The following is a 21,094-nucleotide window of genomic DNA, read 5'->3' as shown; positions in this document are numbered from 1 at the left end:
GTGAATGTCGTTGGATCGAGAGCCCGAAAAGGAGAAGATGGAATTTTACGCGGATCGTGATGAGAACGACGAAGATCGTTCGCCGTAAAACGAAGGTGAGAAACGACGAAATGGTTATTGTAACTGAGATTCGCCGTTTTATGGTTCGTGTCGGAGATCGTCGGAGGTTACCGGTAATGACATTTGGTCTCGTCAACGCGCCTTTGATATCTTTTATAAAGGTAAAGACGATTTATGATTATACACGGGTTTCCTTGACAACTTTCTACGACTTTTATACAAATTATTTACACAGATTATCTTACTGTCTTTTTAACGTCTCCGCGATAACCAACGAGATTTTCGCTCGTAGTTGCTACGATTATCACAAATACGTTGCCTGAAAACTAGGATTTATAAAGAAAGCAGAGAAAAGGTGCTTCGTTGTAACACACTTTCTTCGTGCTAATTTTCACGAAGAGTCGATAAAGCATCTATAAACCTATGTTTATATAAGAAATTCGCTATGACGAGCTATTTTATTCGCCTTTATTCGGCTAGGACAGCGCTAGTTTGCAAATCGAACGAAAAATCAAACAGAGTAGCTGGCTGACGAACGTGCTCGGTGGTTAAATAAATTTTAAGAAGGTATTTAAGCGAGAACGAGGTTACGTCGTGGAATATTATTTAAAGACGTCGTTAAGTAGCGCATGGAATCAGAGAGAGGTATTCACCGAGGGCTGGACGCGTTGTTACGTAGTAATAGCGATTCCATTTACCACGCTTTATACTCGGTCCCTACTTTCCAGTGCTCCCTCTTTCTCCCTCTTTCTTCCTGCATCCCTCTTCCCAACCCCCGTCTCTTTTATCGAACAGTTGTTTTCATTGCAAAGCTCGGCACGATCCATTAAACGTCGTTACCTACGTCAACAACGGAGCCATTAGGTTTTGTTCATCGAGCGGTGACCAACTTGCCGGCGATCGATCGATCCTAGACGGCCTTCTAACTTGGATAGGCAAAAACTACGCTTCTTTCGCGCAAACTGCGCGCATTTCGTTTCATTTTTAGTTTAAGGAGAACGAGGTTCCATAATTGATTGCGTTGAATTTGTAAATCATCGCAGCACGTTGTGATAAATTACTAGTACGTAGATATTTGTGTTAGATCAATAGATTACTATCGCGTGGTAGATCCTTCATGTTGCGATTGTTGGACGAGACTATTCAGGAGTTTTCGTATGAATTTCTGGGAATACAAAAATCGTGCGCAATATTTTCGAGGATGTTGGATTGGCGAGATTAAGACTGATTTTGCATATTCCATGAAGATGAAGAGTCTGAAATTACGCAAAATCGATCTTGATCAGTATAATCGATAATATGAACGAGTAATTTATTTCTCACTGACATCTTTTTCATTGACGGACATTTGTATCCAAGCGATGGAGTTCTTCGAATAATCTTATGCCTCGTTTTATATCAATTTTACGATACAAAAGTTGTCACCGAGGGCCGGCTAATTAATCAAAATTAATTGCCAAATTATTAATACCATTAGCAAGATTCATCCCCGATATACCCGTCATTATCGTGTACTCTATATTAACAAACAACTTTTTTACATAAAATCTATTTCTACACTGCAGAACTTCGCGGGCGCGCGTTTTATTACAAAAGTTTCTCTCAAACTTTCTCGATTTTTAATTAACATTCCACATTCAAATTGTTATCATCCTGCACGCGGGTAGATGTACGAGTGTAATTAATATCTGAACCAAAAAATATAAAGCCCGGTAAAATCCGAATTCTTCGTCTCCGGCAGTTCCTCCGCCTCTGAAGAGAAATCCTTGATAAATCAGAGAGAGAGATGCAACAAAAAAGAAAAAAAAATGGTACAACGAAAACATAGAGGAGCAAAAAGGCTAGCGCTGAATAGCAAATATCCGCAACAAATCAGTTCCATGCAATAGAGCAATCGAACACCGGAGTCGCCGATCCAGGAACTCTTTTATGTCTCGTGACTGGGAGCGGGGAACGCGCGAGTGAATCGTCGCGCTGAGCGTAAATCTCGTAACCTTTGCGGCGAACTTTCGCCCGCTAGTAACAAAGAGTGGCGCTGGCTCGGTCATTTATTCGGATTGCAATAGCTGGATGCACTCTGGCGGAAGCAGATGAAAAGGTTAAAAAACGAGTGGAACGAAGCTTTCGGAGGAGCGAAGGGGCGTGAGATCCTCGGGTTTAGGGGATCGAAGGAGGGTGAAAGAGAGCCGGGAAAGACGAGAAAACTTTGAGTCGTCACAAAGGCGGGAGCATCCTGCGACTCCCTCGCTCTCGCACGCGCCTTCAATTCTTCTTGAAATCTTGACACGCGACTGGAAGCGAATTTTTCTGAAAACACAGGGCCGTGTATACCTTTGAACCATCGTCGACCCATTACTTACGTAGGCATCGTGAATCTCTTTGTTCCGTCGTACGAACGGGGTGCAGTGTAATTAATGGAGACGCTTGGACGTTACTTGGTCGTAATTCGAGGATCCTACTGTCTTTGTTTCGGCGAGGTTTGATAATTTTTTAGGGACCAGGGTGGAGGGTCCTATAGAAGTATTATGGGTGGGGTGTGACAGCGAGGTTTGGGGTTAGCTAACGCTTTATAAGGTCACGTGCCTTAGGAGTTAACGAGCAATGTAATATTCTAATTTATTTAAATTTAATTAAATATATAAACTATCGGCGATTATGAAAAAGTAAGACACGAGGAATCTATTGTAAAAGAAAAAATATAAAGTATTTTAATCCTAATTCTGCGAACATCAATACTGTTTGATTATAGTTACATAATAACCAATTAGTTAACTTGTCCACCACACAATGATTTTTTCTTTTGTAGGAAGATGCAGGGAAAAGACAGACAGACAGACAGGATTGTTACCGACCTTATTTTTGGCGAATCTAGACAGCGTACAAACTGACTGACTGACTAAGTTCCTACAGTTTTCTTCGTTGGCATTTCCACGTGTACTCCGACGATCCACGTGGCAGCGCGACATCGGTCATCCAACGCCTTTGCTGATCCGATGCCGAACAGCCAAGTTGGAAAATACGCTCTCAGCTGCGTTATGTCCGCGATATATACACTTTGTCGATCTTCTATTGACGATTGTACATGAAAAATCTCCTACGTAGCCAATCGACGATTTTATCGTACAAACCATTTTTCTTACCGCTCGTTTTTCCTATTTGTAGACGATTCGAAGCTATATCGTTTTATCGATAGTCCTACTATCGTAGCCACAAATCGATCGAACGTGACATTCTAAACGTTGAGTCTTGAGTCTTGGTACATTAACAACAGACTGCAGCTGGATATTCAAGGAATGCTCGATTATTCGATTCTCTCGTGCGAGTACCGCTACATTTTGTAGTTTGTAACTACTCCATCCATGTCTCCATTCTTTCTTCTGTAATAAACATTCGTGACCTCCGTGTAATTTTTTCGTCCAATCTTTCTTCCACATCTCACATAACGAACGTTACTAGCACCGCACTAAAGACTCTTGGTTTTATCTATAGATCGTCAAAGTAGTTTAAGAATGTCTATACTCTTAGGCTGTTATATCGTGCTCTGGCTAGAACCCATTTAGGCTACTGCTCTGTCATCTGGGCATATTACCATCATTATCTCATAAATAATCTGGAAACATATAGAACACAGATTCCTACGTTTAGCTGCACGCTTTCTCGATTGTCCGATGTCCTTCGACGATCGCGAATCTCGAACCTTTTAAATTTTAAGACGCTTGATCGTGATCGTCTGCTGCTTCACCTGTTTTTTTCACGTTTCAAGATACCGAACGGCTTAATAAATCGTCCATTTTAAGGCATTTCGATCTTTTCATTTATCGGACTTCTATTCGACATCGTTCCCTTTTGTGGTAAAATCCGCTACGACCAACGTAATTATATTAATAGTCGTACGTCATTACGAACACAAATTTATACTGCGACGAGATCGATCTCTTTTTTCTCCAACACCTTCAGACGTGGTTTTCTTTCTCCGCTTTCACGCTGGTCTCCTTTCCTATTTTATCGATCGTTATATACTGTAGAATGTAAATAAATAAAGGAACAAATAAAAGACCGTCTCATCCCCGAAAACAAAAACTTTCATATTCAAAGCGACAACCCCTTCTTTCTCCCCCTATCTCTCGTCTATGGGGCTAGTTTAAAAATTAAAGACGCGCCGCTGGCGCGGCAAAATTAATCCGCATCGTACTGCCGGGTGTATTTGTCGTGGCTGCCTGATCGATGTAATTAATCCAGGGTAATTAACGATAAAGCTATGCCAGAGATAGGGAATTCGAGCGTGTATTCCCGGGCACGCACCTGGGTGCGTGATCCCGCGTGCCGGAGGTTTTAATCACCGAGTACGGGCGTCGCTTGACTCGCTCCGCGAGGGAACGAGAGACGAGGAAAAGACGGCGAGGAGAGGACACAACCGCCATTTTCGTAATTACGGGCGTCGGATATTAATCAAAAACGCGGCGCTGAGGAGTGCTCGCGCGTGACTCGACGCTAGTCATCGATACGAATTGGGTTCATTGACAACCGATAGACCTCGTTTCCGTCGCTTGAGGAAACAGTTCGGTCGTTGACTCCTTAAAAACAATCTCCTTTTTCTTCCCTTTTTTTTTTTTTTTTTTTTGGTCTTTTTGAAAGAAATTATCGGCACCTGTGTTAACACGATTGAACTAATATCGGTAACAGCAACAAGTTTTGTCAATGAAACAAATGTAATTCTATGAGCTAGTTTTACAAATTACGAGTTTCCTCGTCATCCTGTTTGACGAAAAATTACGAACTCGCGAAAGGGAAGCCAATAACCAGCAATTTGTAATTTGTTGTAAAATTCAGTGGAAGCGTGACTCGTTCTTCAAACATCCCGGAAATCTCAGAAGTATTACGAACAAGAGTAGATCAGCTACGGTAGCGTAAGAGAAAATTTTCTGATAAGGAACCAAGGGGACGTGTCGAATTTTATGAACATCTTTCTCCTACTACATTCTCCATTAGAATTAATCACATTCGAGGAGAAAATAAAACATTTCTTTCCTCTAATATCAAAAAATCGAATAAACGTCATCATCTCTGCGACTCTGGTCTTTTGATAAACGAAGAAACGAACGAACGATGAATAAAATTTCACTCGTATCGTGCTCGGCATCGTACCAAAAGGTAAACGAACTTATCACTCCACCTAATACATCTCATAATTCTGCATCGTCTCTTGTTACTATCGATACTTATAAAAATACTCAAGTATAATAAAACTCTTTAAATATCCTTCCCTTACGTAATGCTTAAGGCTTGGTGAATTCTCCCACACGCAGTTTCGATTGCTCCATTCATGGAACTCTAAAAATACCAGCCCTCGGAAGAAGGGGAAAAAAGTACAAGAGTAGAGAGAAGAGAAGAGAAGATGATCGATCGCGATCACACGATGCTCGCGACCAAGGCGATCGACAAATTACGGGGATAACGACGCAGTTCCGTCGCCCATTTATATTCTGCCAGCCATAGCATCTGCCCTCTCCTCTTGATTTCCTCTTCGTTCGCTCGACACGCGTCGAGAAACCGAACCGCGCGCGTCTTTCTTTTCCTTTACTCGTCGTGACAAGATACATCGAGAACGCGATATATATCCCTCTCGTAGATACAGAAAACTTGTCTCCGTTTCTCCACGCGGCCACCACCGTGGATAGCTTCGAAAGGGGTTGCGCACAGAGCGAGAAGGGGACAGTTTCGTTGCGTCGATTTATCGTTTAATAAAAGGTGATACATGGCCCACGAGGCGACCGTTTTTATTTTCCGCGACCGACCGCGAGCCACCACACCCTTTAATCTTCGACGCTCTTGTCGTTCGAAGCTCGTTAAATTGGAATTTCCTCGATTCGACCCCCTGTTGTTCAACTACTGGGGTGCATCGTGATTCAGATCGTATCGTATCTGATACCAAATTGGTTTCGAGTCTGAACATCTTGATTCCTAGGTGACTCCTGGGTATGAAATTTTCCTCGTCGTTCGAAGGAAATCTACTCGTTTCGGTAGTTTTAGTAGAATGTCGAATGTTCGTAAAAGGGCGTTCGTTTTAACATCACGTAGATACAACGTTATTCAAAAATGTAACTAAACTTATTGTTTTTTGATACCAAAGACGTATTTAGACAATAGACAAATTTCTCCAAACTTTATAGAATCACAGGATATGAAAGTAGATTTTTTAATTTCTAGATGCTTATTCTTTGTCTATAAAGGACTACTTGGAAATTTTAAATCAAACGATACAATTCCCTCAATTTCTGAAACAAGCCAATCCTTCCCATAGACTATGAACTATATGGCGATGAGTTGAGCGGATCCTCGATGACACGATCGATTAAAAAAAGAAACAGAGGAGGAAAGAAGCAAGATACACGTTCAACTGAAATTCGAAACAAAATGGAACAAAAAAAGGATGCAGGAATATCTTTATTAAATCAAACAACCTCCTCCTCCTGCACAAGACTCGCCAAAAGGCTCCCTCCGCTCGAACAGAGCAGCGTTTTCCCGATCGTCGAATTTTCCCCTTGAGAGATAGCATCTACGTCGGTCCTCTTCGGGGTCGCGATAAGGGAGAGCAGCTCGGCCATTGGGCATGGACAACACCTCTCGACAATACCAAGTTCTCGGTGCAACCGACAGCTCGACACGTTCGAGCTTGTGTCTTGACGATAAGTGATGGACGAACCAGCCGAAACGAGAGAGTCTAGCGACTGCATGGGATTGAACAACGGGGTGGTGAACAGCGGGGGTGGTCGTATGAATAGCAAAGCGGGAATCGACATTTTGGCGCTACGTGTTACCGACGACTGACGTTGGTCGCGGAAGGAAAAGAGAGAACAACGGAGAGTAACGAAGAGATGTGAATAGTGAGAGGGATACGTCGGAAGGAGAGGAGGGTGGTTGGTGGGGTGGCAGATACGGAAGAAGAGGCGACGGAAGAGGGTAGAGCGAAGGGAATTACTATGGTCGATGTCGGACAGTACGAGACAGAGGCGGGAAGAAGAACCCCTAAAGAGACGCAAAGGCAGGCCGAAGCGGCGGCGGAGAGACAAGGGAGGGGGTGAAGCTCTTTGACAAGTCAAACATGCGCTAACGCCCTCGTAAGATAGTCACTTTCAACATGGCCGACGAGCACACGGACCCTTTCTGACCCTCGCCAAAGGAGAACAGCCTCCGGGGGGATAGTCGTCGAGGCAAACGAAATATTTGATTCCTCTCCTTTTTTTTACCCACCCTCTTCTTTCTTTCTTCCCGCTTCTCCCTTCTTTTTTCTCCTCCTCTTTCTCTCTTTCTTTTTTTCTTTTTAACGTCGACTCTGTGTCTTTCCGTGGCTCGATTTTTGTTTAATTGGCTTCTTTTGGAGAGCGAGTGCGCCGGGTCTCTGGTACACACGCCTAGCCTGGTCTTGCTCTTCTGGTCGACGACGGGTGAATAACAGCGACGAACCACCGGGAGGCGATTTTGATGAGACTCTGACGACGGAGAGCGGGATCGGCAGCTGTTTGACTCGCGCTGATCGTGCTAGGCTGGAAAATATGTTTCGTTGGCACGATGTAAGGTCTAGTGGGAGTTCGTGAATACGTTTCGTGTTACTGACAGAGGAATTGATGGAACAGAGTGCACAAAGTTGTAATTGGAGGACGTCTATAGGCAAATATCTAAATTAGAATACATCGTTCGTATCGTTCTGAAATCATCCTGTCGTAATACGTTTGCAAGAATTTTTATTAAAACTGTCTAGTAATTACCGCTGAAAACAAATTGTTAAAGGATGAAAAAGCGGGAAGAGTCATTGATAAATTCATAAGCGCGTTGTTTTTCGCTAGGCGAGTCGGAAGGCAATAGCGTCTGGACGCTGTCTTCCATCGCGACTCGACGACGCGTAACGTCGTTTAATTGGATTTGCAAAGGATTATTAAAAGGCTTATCCTTCGTCGACGGTCTGTTGTTGACTTGTCGTCGAGCCGCGTTCTGGTCGTGGACGTTTATAATGCAAAACAGAACCAAGTTGTATTCCGCTTTGCGACCCGTGCATGATAATAAAACGGCTCATGAAACACGCTAAGCAAAAATATTACAATTGCTACTCGCTTTGTAAGATTATGTTAATTATACGTACACCGGAAATTTCATTTTCGATTAAATTTAATGGATGAGAGATTAATTGGCAAAGTTCCCTCGTTACAAGCAACAAAAATTTCCTCTTTCGTTTTTTCTTCTCACGCCAGTCACAAGAAAAGTCCCGTGTGTTCCACGATAACGCGATCATAATTCCTTTCTAAGATACATACAATTGCCGGAGAAAATTATTTAACGAGGAAACTCTCTTCTTATATTGTACACGCTGAATTTTTTTTGTCGGAGCGTAATCAGTGCGAGGCGAAATATGCCCCAACACTTTTCTTTACGTATGTATTAATTTTTCTCATTCTTTTTTCCCCCAATTTGCATGTAAAACTTGTTGTTACGGTAATGTTGCGATAAGGTTATTGAAAATTAAGGCTGTCGGTCTATCTAGCCAATTTACGTTTGGAGAACGCACCAGGAATGCAAAGCATTATACTCTCGCGACAATAAAACGGACTCTTAACATAAAATACGGCATATCTAGCGTAGTATGCACTTTTTTTACGGTCTTGCATTAATGATTTTATAGCTGGAATAATGAGAAGAATTGATATACTGTATAAAGGGAGAGTACATTCTAAAGTATCCTGAAGAAACGTATTTTGTAAACTCTTGTAAGGATTTTCTATCTTGAGAGATGATTGTAATCTATGGTAATTTCGAAGAATGCCTTATACAGCTTTTTTAGAAGATGAGATCTAAAGTTGTTTGAGAAAAGGATAAAGAATACAGAAAAAGTAAGAGTATAATATAGATTGAAGCATAACATGATAAAGAATGTAGAGCAAATAATAAAAATAAAACGGAGATAAATATAAAGCGTAAAGGAGTAACACGACTATAGGATAAAGACTAAATAATAAAAAGAAAATCGATGGAATAAAAAATAACCAACATGAATATAGAATCCTGTTTCGATAAAACTATCGCCATAATTTAAGTTTAAGTAAAGATTCCGCCGAATTATAAGTGCAATGTTTAGTAACGCGTGTAATAATATAAGAAAATAAAACAAGTTGATAAAAATATATGATAATAGAAATAAGCCATGCATACAGACTATCAAAAACACGTACCAACGAATGAAACATGCAGAGTACAGCTCGCTGTTACATTCCTGTTAACAAAATTCCAGCCTAGTTATAAAATGTAATAAAACAGAAAAAAAGATAGCCATAAAAGAGAGAAGAGAAAGAATCCACCGTAGCAGAAATAGCCTTAAAAATAATCGGAGCCCGTGACCCGCGCGTAATACGTATCAATGCCACGATAAAAATGAAGTAGCCCAATAATTTCACCACAAATAACCACCTGACTTGGCAACCCCCTAATCAATCGGTAGGTCCGCAACAGTGGGTCGATATCGTTCGTCGATCGATGCTCAGGATAGATCTTCCCTCTCCCCTATAAAGGAAGAATAACGGGGTAAGACAGTGGGTGGAGGGATGCAATTTGCGACAGGGGGAGTTGCGACGATCGCGACGGGAGGCCGGGCGGAAGTTCGGGCCGGGGAGTTATTAGGCGGAACGGAAAGAGGGCTCGGTAGCTCGCGACGAAATGTCAAGCTCTCTCGGCGCAATTACGCTCGATTCATTAAGCCGCGGCTTGGTTCATTGCTTCGAAGTTTCGCGGCGAAACGGTGCGCGGCCGCTAATGACGTTCTATCCCCCCTTAGCCGACCTTACCGACCAGCCCTTGTGGCTCGTGCTCGTCCCAAGGAAACGATCTTACCTCTTTCATCCGCTTCTTCTCCTCGACCTCTCCTCAAACAATGGCGATGCAATTTTTACGAGGAGACTTCCGGCAGCCGGTCCGTTGAAACCGTTGAAAAAGAGAGAGAGAGAGAGGGAGAGAGAGAATGAGAGGAATCCAGTCGTCTGCGGAGAGACGAGAAGAAGAGGCACGATGGTTGTACAGCAGCTAGAGAAGAGAAGCTGAGGGTGGAAGGGATGGAGGGCAGGAGCACTTTGATCGTTTAGAAAAATTGCAGTTTGCCAAACAAAACCCGCTTTTCAGGGGGCGGTCGCGGCTCACGGGAGTGGGAGAGACGGGTCTGCAAGACGTGAAGTGGAAAACCGGCGAAAAGTTCGTTAATTACAGGAGTTTTCGACGGTGGACGGTAGCTCGTGAGGTCGATATTCTTCTTCCTGCCGCCACCGACTACTACCTCTTCTCCCGAACCCTCTTTCTGAACCTCGGTGTGTTTCACCCGCCCTATCTACCGACATCCCACCCCATCGAACGAGCGGCCCCCCCCCTCCTACCCCTTTTTCCTTGGTTTCCGAGAGAGCGGTACCCCGTACTCGTAACTCGACTAACGACTCGAAATCTCTTTAAGCAGCGGGGCCCTCGTGGCTTTTGCGACGGCCCTGCCACGTTAACTCGAGCTTTAAGCCGGATTACTTGGGCTTAAAGCGTTCGTTGCCGAGCTGACGAGCGAGCTCTCGTTCAGGTTCGCGCAAACACCGAATGCCTGAGTGGCTTTTTCACCGGACCCTGACGGGGGTAGCTTCCCTTTCGACCACCGATGCCGATCGCGCGTGTTTCTTCAAGATCTCCATTTTTGGTTGAACGCTGAGTGTATTAGTCTGTGAGATTTCGGAGATTGAGCATGGCGGAGGCTGAATCGTGTGACGGATTAGGCGAATACGTCGGTGGAAAAAGATGATGGCGGGGATTAATGGACTTTTAAAATTGTTCGATCGGAGATTCGTGAAACTAGAGAATTTTTCGAGCTTGGAGGGGGGGGGTATTGCATCAATTATTTAACAGTCCGTCTGTAACGCGCAGCTTGAAACATACGAGTCGTTTAATGCAAAAGTGATGCAAGTCGAAAAATTTGATTACCGGATAACGAGAAGTAAAGTGAAAATTCTGTAAGAGGTCGAGTGGGCGATCCTCACTTATCCTGCTGCCCACCGAGAAATTAACGAAGATATATCTTACACCGCTTCTGCACAAAACAGAATGAAGGTTACGCTTTCGAGATGTAGCGTTAAACCAAACAGACTTACACTACTTTGCATTAAACCATGCTCATATATATCTCCTTTATTTTTTTTTCTTTTTTTTTTTTTGTACAGTAATTTAGATGACACTTTGGAAATCTTCAAATGGAATTGAGAAATTTGAAGTGATTTCGAAATTTAATAGATCGAGGATAAAAGAGAAAATAAATTGAGTTAAGTGTCGTAACAAGAACTATAAGTATGGAATTCACGGACTTAAAAACGTTAAGCACGTCCTTGAAATTCCACGATGTCGTAAACCACGAGTACAACTATAATTTAAACGAAAGAGAATTGCAAATAAAATATGCCAATTACCGCAACATTGACCCTCGCTGGATCGAGGTAGATTCTTTCAGAATGCTTCAACCTTACAGTCGACTGGCCCCGATTGCAACATAGTTGCAAGAGTCATGCATCCAGAAGAGAGTGGACGTCTAATAATTGGCCGTTTCCTGTCAGGTCTTCTCTGTAACCGGTACATCCGGTCAGTGAACGGGATGATTTTTACCACGAGTGATGCGAAACGAAAATTGCACGTTTCTTCCCTGTCAGAGCTGTCTCTCTAGCTCTATCTTCATCTCTCTCTTCCTCTTTCCTTCTTGCCTTTGGTTTCACGTTGGTTTCACGATAGTCGAGCGCACGGAGCCGTCGCTAATTCTAAGAAGACAGCTCGCGATCCTTCATTTCTCCGCTCGGTGCAGTCGTTGCCCGAAGATGCATAGGGAAGACGGTGTAATTTGTCAGGCAGCACGCCGAATCTAATGGCGACCACGCCACCAAGACAAACGACTGTGATTAGGAGCAAACAATTACGATTACGAGATCGTTCACTCGTCTGGTTGATGAATCGCGACGTTGGCCGTGATTCTTTCCTGCAGTGAAAGGCTGCTTCTTGCCTTCTTATTGAAAGTAACGGGACGTTTACTCGTAATGCAAGAAATCCTCGTTTGGATTTTTTAGATTGCCGGAGTTCTCGTTGATTGGCATGAGTTTTTAGTCTTGAAATTAGAATTCTTTGTTTCCGATATTTCCTTACTGATTTCTTTAACGATAGCATTCTGTTCACTATGAATATTGACGTTTAAGTCCGTATCTTTTTAGGGTATTAAAGATTTCTTCGATGTTATAATTTATTCGATCGTGAACGTTAAATCTGTTAATGTATTTTATTTTGTAACATCGGAGATTTTTCAACGAGTACACAGAAGTTTATGATACACGTGAAGCTTGGAAAAGACGCTTGGAATTAAAATATACATTTTCATATTTCTTTTTTTTTTCTACGATTGCAAACATTGATTACAATTACGTTTGGTGCTTATATCAGTAAACCATTTATATCGACAACTTGCAATTTCTAAAAGTCGACGTCCATTTCTAAAAGTCACATCCAAAATTCTATTATCTGCAAACAACTCGATTATACGTTCTAATTCGTTCCTCGCCAATTCCATACTGACCATTTGAATGTTAAATCGCGCGGCCGGCTGGTTTTTCATATTTTACACAAGCATTTAATATGTACATATATAATCGCTAGCGGTACACGGTTTTCCACGGTCCAATTTTCATGGCGCTCTCACATGACAGATAGCGATCTAAGTTTCGCGAAACAGCTGTCCAGTCGTGTCACGAGGATGCCTTCAGCGGCTCGGCCACGTATTTATAATCTCCGTAGGAAATTATACGCTGCCCCCGTCGCTGAAGACGGAAACCCCACGTATATCGTTAACGCGCAACGGAAGCATTCGAGAAGCGGTCCCCCGGGGATACACGCCATCCTGGCGACGTAATTTCCTCCAAGCACACGATTATCGTGGTCACTCGTTAACCTTTGATGAAATTTCCTCGACATTTTCTTTTATTTTTCATCCTTTATTTCGAGTAAAATAGCGGCGTCCGAAAAAATATTTCCTTCGTTCAAGAGAAACGATTTAGGTTGCGAAGGGTTAAGGTTAGGTTAAGAAAGGTTAAGGTTAGGTTAATTATATATTATTTATATTATATATATATTAGGTTAATGTGCAAGGTGTAATATTAAATTTGAAAAGGGAATAAAATCTAAATAGTATAGATATAGAATTACAAAGATATAAACATAAAAGAGATAATCTGTAAGTAATTTTCTCAAGGTTATTTGGCTACGACTGATTTGATTTTCTCAACTTGTTCTAAATTAGTAAATTGTCGGATGTAAAATATTTTCTGGGACATTTTTAAATACCACGAAACTCGTCAAGATTCATCCTAAAGCATTCTTTGTACACTGTAAATTTCCTAAATCGCGGTAGAAGATCTTTCGCTGGAAGTCCATTACTGCTCGAGCTCCATTGAATAATTCCCAGTTGTGCCATCCAATTCCACCGGTGAAATATGCGCACGATACAGGAATAAATAAACGATGCTATCAGAGAGTAATAGAAATAAATAAACGATGCGATTCGAGAGCAACGCTCGATCAACATTCAAAAATCCATCTTCAAGAAATCATTATTCTATCCTAGTCGAAGAATAAATATTATGCTTATATCATGCGAATAAATGACAGGATTCAAGAATAACAGAAATAAATAAGAGATGCGATTCAAAAGCAATTCATAACCACGGTACCACAGAACCCTCCTTCAAGAAACCACGTTTCCAAAGCAGATGGAGTACGAAAAGACAGACAGTAAAATCCAAGGGAAATACAAATGAGTAAACGATGCAATTCCAGGGTATTTCACATTCAGCTTCCTAAAATCCTTCTTGGGGGATCATATTTTCAATTCAGATACAGCACCAAACGATCCAAGAGTAATTCACATCTGGCTTAAAGAAGCTGGTTTTCAATTTAGATAAAGAACCAAATAATACGATCCAAGATTCCTGTCTTGTGCAATTTCGCGCTTCCCATATTTCTTATAAATGTATAAGAATCCGCAATCTAATAATAAACTCGTTACAGTAAGCAAAGATATTCGGACGTATAAGAATAAAAAGTAAAATTACGTTTGTGCAATGAGCAATCTTATCATCTCAGAGTACAGATTATGTGAATGCTTCGCGGAGATGTTATCTTGGCTTCGAAATACCTCACCATTGATCGTTTCGCGTAATGAACCTAGCCTTGCAGTAAGATTTGTTGGAATCTTACTTAAAGGAAGAAAAGCAACCTTACAGGTTGTACAAGGAATTTCATAACCAACTAACTCGTAAAGCTTCGATATGCAAAGAACGATATTTTCATGAAGTTGGAAGACCAGGCAGACCGCTCTAATCTTCCCATCCCACTCCTCTTTCACCCAGAATTCCCGTTTATCTTTCAGATCGCGCGAGAGAAAAACCGTGTATCGGACACGAATTTCAATTCGAAACACGGAAGCCACCGTTTTCGTCCACCTATTCGCTCTCCACGAAAGCTCGCTGCCTCCGTTCCGTATATTTAAACAACAAGTGCAGCATGGAAGGGACTAGCGGGTGGAAATACTATTTGTCAACACTCGTGCATTTATACCCGGAGCCCGTGGACATCGCCGGTAAATCATGGCATGGTGAGCGAGAAACAATTGACCACGATGTTCACCAGTCCTCTGTTACGTCGTTGGCGAACACCGAGATCGACAAAATATATTTTGTCAGCAAGGTTGTAGAATGCATGTGACCGCGTAGCTGGCGTAAACCAGGCGAAGGAACAACTATTGACCAGTCACGGAGTTGCCATAACTAGCGGTAATGGTCGGCTCGTTTCGGCTCTCCGTTAGCTCCTCTGCCTCTCTTTCTCTCCCGCGTCTCTCGTCTTCCGCCGCGCTTGTTTATCCGCCCCTTGTTCGCCACCCTCGTCTTCCGTTTCCAGCTCCGTCGTTGCCACACTGACGTCACGTCTCGTCACGATAGGCCGACTCTGGAACGCTATCGGTCGCGTCCGAGATTAAGAAGCGATACAAAAGGCTGCGAGAGTTTTGAGATTTTAAGAAACGCTCGGTCTCTGGGTTATGGATCATAATGGCTCGCGAAAGTATTCGAACGCTTACTATAGGAAATCTTCCACGAATATATAACGTGCGTTATATAATAGAACATTTTTTGAAACCTCATTGACACCGGTAAACTGCGAGACTGCTAACGAGTAGACTGCAGATTTTGTGTGCATTTGTAAGGGAAATTGAAAGACGCAGAAATGCACCGAAGATAAATAAAATGAAAAAGTTAACGAAATATCCAAACTAGAGTACTTTGTGTCACTTAAGGGATGAAGCAAATTTCTGCTTAGGTCCCATTTCTTTAATAGTAATTGTAAGAAAATAATTTGCATGAATATTGGCTGTCTGGTAATAAGACACGATTGTCGTGACCATGGTAAGCCAATATAAAAATGTATATAGAAAGTAGAGGCTATTTATTGCGAACATACAGTTAATAAAAATCTAGTGTACACTATGAATAGTTGGCTGAAACGTATAATTGGCGTTAAAGCTGGACCCACTAAATACTGTGACTTATTGACGTAATAAATAATTTTGTGACTTTGATGAAACTGCATACGTTCGCGTACACAACAAATAAATATCTCGAAACGTGATTCAATTTTCCACGCTCTGAAAACTCGTTATCGCCATCGCGGACTTACACTCGCGGAACTACTTGCCCCGTTCGAAATCGTTTTATTTGCAAACGCATGCATCTTCGTAAATGTCGACCACCTACCCCTTTAACACCAGGAACAAAGGTGGCACGAAGTTGGCCGATAAACAAGCACGCGGAAGGAGAAGAAAGAAAGCAAAAGAGAAGAGAGAAAGGACAGAATAGCGGCACGGGGAAATTAATAATCCAGGCGAGTAACGCTTTCGAGATATTCCGCGCTTCAAACCGGAACAACCAGCGGCGAGAAGGGTGAAAGGGAAAGAAAAGAACGGAAACCGGAAATTATAGTTACGGCTGACGTTTTAAACGATACGACAAGGCTTGAAAGTTAGTCACCTTTTCCTCCTTTCCCTTTCTTCCATCCTTTTCTTTTCATTCTTTCTTCCTTCCTTTTTCCTTTTCGTGTTCCTGGGCGCGACTGTCCCCCCTGTGCTCACGGGTCTCTGACTTTTCAGTCAGCTCGAATAAACCTAGGATTAATTACCACAATCCCGGGGAACATTATCGTTATCTACGGCCACCCACCCCCGCGGGCTTCGCGCGCCTTCTATCTTCGCGATAAATAGTATAACGCCGTGCACACGCAACAGGGCTACGTCACAGTGTTTATTATCATCTGATAGCGGGTTGATTAATCATGCGAGTGGAGGAAAGAACGAGCGAAACGAACGAGTCGCAAAGAAACGGTGGAAACAAGAAATGGACGACTAGGATTAGCCTGTACGATAATTTGCCAATAATATTAATGGATCGAGAAAGACGAGTCGGCAATTTGCAAATTACGTGTACATCGACTTTGTAATTTTGCAATTTTATGCTAAACGGGGCAGTCAGTTGGCTCGTACCTCGTAAAGTTCACTCGTTTAACCTGCTACTGTTACGTACGAGAATTTATTAACTCTTCGTAGCTCTAAGTTTAACTGGACACGACATTCCGTTTCTCTTACTCTTAACATGCAAGATGGATTCGTTGTACGAAAACTTACTCGACGTAGACATGCTATCGTCACGAAGATTTATAATTATCAATTTACGATTTACATTCGTTGCTGTTAAAATATATAAGAAGAAACTAAATACTTCGCCATTGACCGGTGACATGTAAAATTTCATCAACCATAGCGCAAGAGGGTACTGACGAGACGAAAACAACGAAAGAAAGAAGCAGTCGAACGCGTACGTGTTTCACCGACGGCAGGGGGTGTGTTTTGTTCTTCGCCTCTTATTTCCTTTTTTTATTTCGAAACGCGCCGTTGGAAACACGAATTTCGATCCTCGAGCAGGGCCTCGAGCCGTCGGTGTCGACGGAAGCGTCGAATGTTTCGGGTATTTTTTGCACGACGGTTCACCCCTTCACCCCGTAAGAGGAGGGAAAGGGTGGAGAGATCGACGCTGGCACACCGGCGAATCGGCGGGGTCGGGGACCAAGCGGGGGTGCACACGGTGCTGGTTTTAATGAACTCTTTCACCCGCCACTCGTGCCACCCTTAAACCGCCGCTTTCACCGGAGGTTCTCAAGCGATGCGCGGCCACTCGCGCCACGATCGATACGCGTGCACGTGCGTTTTCGCGCACTGCCCCTTTTTCTGAAAAAAGACCACCCTCACCCTGGCCCACCTACACTCTACTCTCGCACGTGGAAATAAATAAAATTAACGACCTTGGAACTTTTAAGAATTCTTAATCAAATCTCGTACGTGTACTGTTCGTAATTGGAAAGATTGGCTAGTGAAACGATACATTTTTCGATCTGTAGATCGTAAATTGCATATTTGTGGATGTGAACGTCGATGACGAAGAACATGTGCTTTATTTTTAACATTTTAGGATAAGGGAAGAGTTCAATTATAATTTGTAGAGTCGAAGAGCTTTATAGAGAAAGGGCTCATAGGACAAAATGGTGAATTATGTTAAAATCTGTTTCATTTTTAATATTACCTGTGTCGGAAAGCTCGCGTCTATAAATCTTCCTTCCCTCGAAAAAAATTCATACGTGTATATCACACCTTCGCTCTTCGGACAATTTAATTCGTCATCGAGAAATATTAAAAAAGATATTGGAAGATCGATACAAAGAACGTTAAAAATCTATGAACACGTTGTTCCAAGATAAAGAACACAACGAGATACCATTTGATAGGGAAGAAAGGATTAAAGGAGCGGGTTTGAGCGCCACTGTCACCTGGACAGGTTGGCGATGTCGAGAGGGCGAGAGGGTGAGAGAGCGTGGTGAGGGGCAGAGCTGGCTCGGTCGGTGTGACGAGAATAGAGGCATGTTATTGATTATGGAAAAATACCCTTGGCTCAGGGGCGGAAAGAGAGGGTCGCAGGGGTGGCCGGCACCCCCTCATCTTCGAAGCACGGTTCCCAGCCGGTGTCATGGCTACTGTACACCGTGCATTCTCTCTGTCTGCCACCCCCCTTGTCGTGTTCTTCGCTCGCCGCAACACAGCCCACCCCCTTCTCCTATATACCGCCGCCTAATCACCCCTTCTGCTACGTGCTGGGGGTCGTCTGACAGTATGACGTCATAATAACGACATGTCCTTGTCGGCTGTTACCCTCTTCAGGGGATAGTCGATAAGCCAGATCGGCGAACTCGCTTATCGCCAAAGGATACGCATCGTTTTCCTATCGTACGGAAAAGTCGATTTTACGACCAGTTGCCGCGGCATCGTCTCTTCGAGAATTCCGATGGGGTAGTTTTCGGCCGGATGACGATCTTTCGTTGTCGATGTTGGAAGAAAGAATGGAAGGTTTCCAATTTTTGATGGGCTGTTTCGAGTAGATGAACGACGCGCGCTTAAAAATCGGTAACGATGCCGATCAATTTTATAGATTGAAACGTAAAGAAGAGGAACGACGTAAATATTCTTCAAAATTTACGTTGGCATTTATAACCATTTATACCACCCGATTCGGTAAATGAACATGTGCAGGTTAGTCAGTTGCCTCCTTCTTTTTAAAGCTGGATACTAATCACGTGCTTACGCAGATAATGAGATTAAGAAACTTTGAGCTGGGTTGATCAATTCGGCTCGTATGAATTGCAACTGAAAGTTTGTAAAGAGCGAGAGATGTTTTCATCATTATCTATGAAAACATCACCAAACCTCTTTATCCGTCTATTATTGAAATTTCTGAAATATAAATTCAATGATATGAGCTAGCTCCGTGGAAGTCCCACCCTCGATCCCATCGTCTAATAAAAAACCTATTCAAAACAACCATTAAAAAATCGCAGCACCGGCGAAAACATTCACGGGACTTCTTGATCCGGCTGTTCTATCGTAATCGCGTTAAAAGGCCTCTTCGTTAGGGAGACAAGCGGCAGCGCGGCAGGTAATGTTCTTAGGCCGCGTTATTTTCTTAAGCCGAGCGACTGCTTTCACTGAAGCGTTTTCCCCAGGAGTGATTACTCTCGTAGTTCGCCTCTTAAATAAAAACCACTTGCTTAGTGCCGTTAAATCATCCCCTTACGGCCACTCGATGTCTGACAAACTTTTGAACAACATAAAAAGAAAGACAGAAGAAGGTGATAAATGACAAGAATGAAAGATTCACACTCGAACGAATGTTTCTTTGAATGAAACGATAACACAGGACAGAGGAAGGCTTATTAAATGCAACCCCCCTGGCACAGAGCAAATGTTGCTTGTCGTCCGCGAAAGATGCTTAAAATAGAATTAAAAGCTTGCGTGCGGTGTTGTTTAATCGACTACACACCCTCGCCGGTGTTCGTCGACCCTTTCGGAGTCGCCTGACAGTTTTGACGTCATAACCGCGGCCAACCCCCGTGTCCCGCCATCCACTGTTACCGTGCACGCTCCGAGCCCCTGGTGCACGAGCCGGTAAGGCAGACTGGCGTTTTTACCGGCTGAGAAAACATCCCTTAGGAGAGACGCGTTTAAAAATTTCTGCCTTGCTGCCCTCGCCGGAGTAGACGACGATTGTTAACCGTAGACATGGTCGATGGGGATGGAGCAGCCACGTGGTGATTATTTCTCTTTTCTTTCTATCTCTCTTTCTTTCTTTCTTTCGTTTTCCTTTTTATTCGAATTTCAAGAGGAATGATATTCTTTCACACGGTGTTTCGTGGGTGTTGAAATTTTCCGTAATTTGTAATTATTTTCTTCTACAGCTCCTATTGAATCAGAATCTGAAACGATTATAGGTAAGTCGTGTTTACTAAGAAATTTTCCACGTCCTCGCCCATTGAAATCTTTAAACCATCGCCATTATTTCATGTATATTTGGAAAATCGAATTTCCAACATTTTCTAAAATATTACCTTCGCACCGCACCAGGAAACTTCTCACAAAACTCCGTTCAAAATTCATAACCACCGACCCCTCAACCCTGCAATTCCAACCGAATCAGAATCTGAAAAGACACGATCGCCGCGCCGGATCGGCCAGCAATTTCTCAAATCGGCGTCAGTCTGGTCTATAGCAAGCGGCGGTACCCGCCTCGATCCTCCGGTTCCAATCAACGATCCAGAATTTATTAGCCGCCCTACAATGGCCGTGCAAATTGTGCGAGGTCCCATGGAACGCGCAATTTACGTCCGCGAAGGAGAGGGTGCGCGACTCAACGGCTTGGCCATTGTAATTATCATTCGAGCAATGCCAAAAGATAGAAAAGGGGTGAGCGGGTGGATGCGTCGCGACGTTGGTGGTTTTCTCCGCGCGAGAATCCAAGTCCAATTTCGCGTTCTCTTGATAAGATTCGAGGCAGCGGAGAAGAGCTGCTCTAATTTCGAGCTCATTATTATGCGCTGCAACGGGTCGAACGAAGAGGGGCGCGGCCGTTGAAGCCAGTTCCTAGCTGCTCCCGGGCAGGGTTAAATCTGTTTCTGAAAGGGCTGAAACGACACCCCTGGTATCCGATGTCTCTTCTAGTGAATTCCGCTTTTGCCTTCCGCTAATACGCGCGACTTGTACGCGCGGCTTGTTCGCGCGAGCAACCGGAGAACCGAGAAGGAAACTCTAACTGCAGGAAGGTGGAAAGAGAGGAGAAGAGAAACTAGGTAAGAGGGTGGCGAAGACGAGTCACCCCTTAATCTTCATTAAGCATCCCTTAACTGTTCGCGGCTCCCCGGGCGATAATTCTCCGGAGCTTCTCTCGCGCGACAAATGGCCACCCTTTCCGACTGACGAAAAAATAGAAATCTTCGTCGGGTCATCGCCTTTGAACCCGTCATGGCTAGACGTTTCGTTGTCGTGAAATAGATCAGACGTAAGGGTGAGAAGAGC

At 43.2% G+C, this 21,094-nt stretch overlaps 1 protein-coding gene across 11 annotated transcripts in view; it reads left to right on the top strand.

Moving 5' to 3' along the window:
- Positions 1 to 21,094, top strand: part of LOC117205689 (max dimerization protein 1-like) — a 229,167-nt gene that overhangs the window by 164,949 nt on the left and 43,124 nt on the right. For 8 of the 11 annotated variants that reach the window (XM_033444361.1, XM_033444363.1, XM_033444362.1 and 5 more), the window contains exon 7: positions 14,525 to 14,749. The exons of the other annotated variants lie outside the window; for them this stretch is intronic. In XM_033444361.1, coding sequence (XP_033300252.1) covers positions 14,525 to 14,749 — 225 coding nt within the window. The remainder of the gene's footprint in view (positions 1 to 14,524; positions 14,750 to 21,094) is intronic. 11 annotated transcript variants of the gene reach the window in all.

This window comes from Bombus bifarius, unplaced genomic scaffold (assembly GCF_011952205.1).
Source record: "Bombus bifarius isolate JDL3187 unplaced genomic scaffold, Bbif_JDL3187 scf7180000007992, whole genome shotgun sequence".
NCBI lineage: Eukaryota > Metazoa > Arthropoda > Insecta > Hymenoptera > Apidae > Bombus > Bombus bifarius.
Note: the sequence above shows the minus strand (reverse complement) of the source record. Positions and strands in the feature narration are given on the sequence as shown.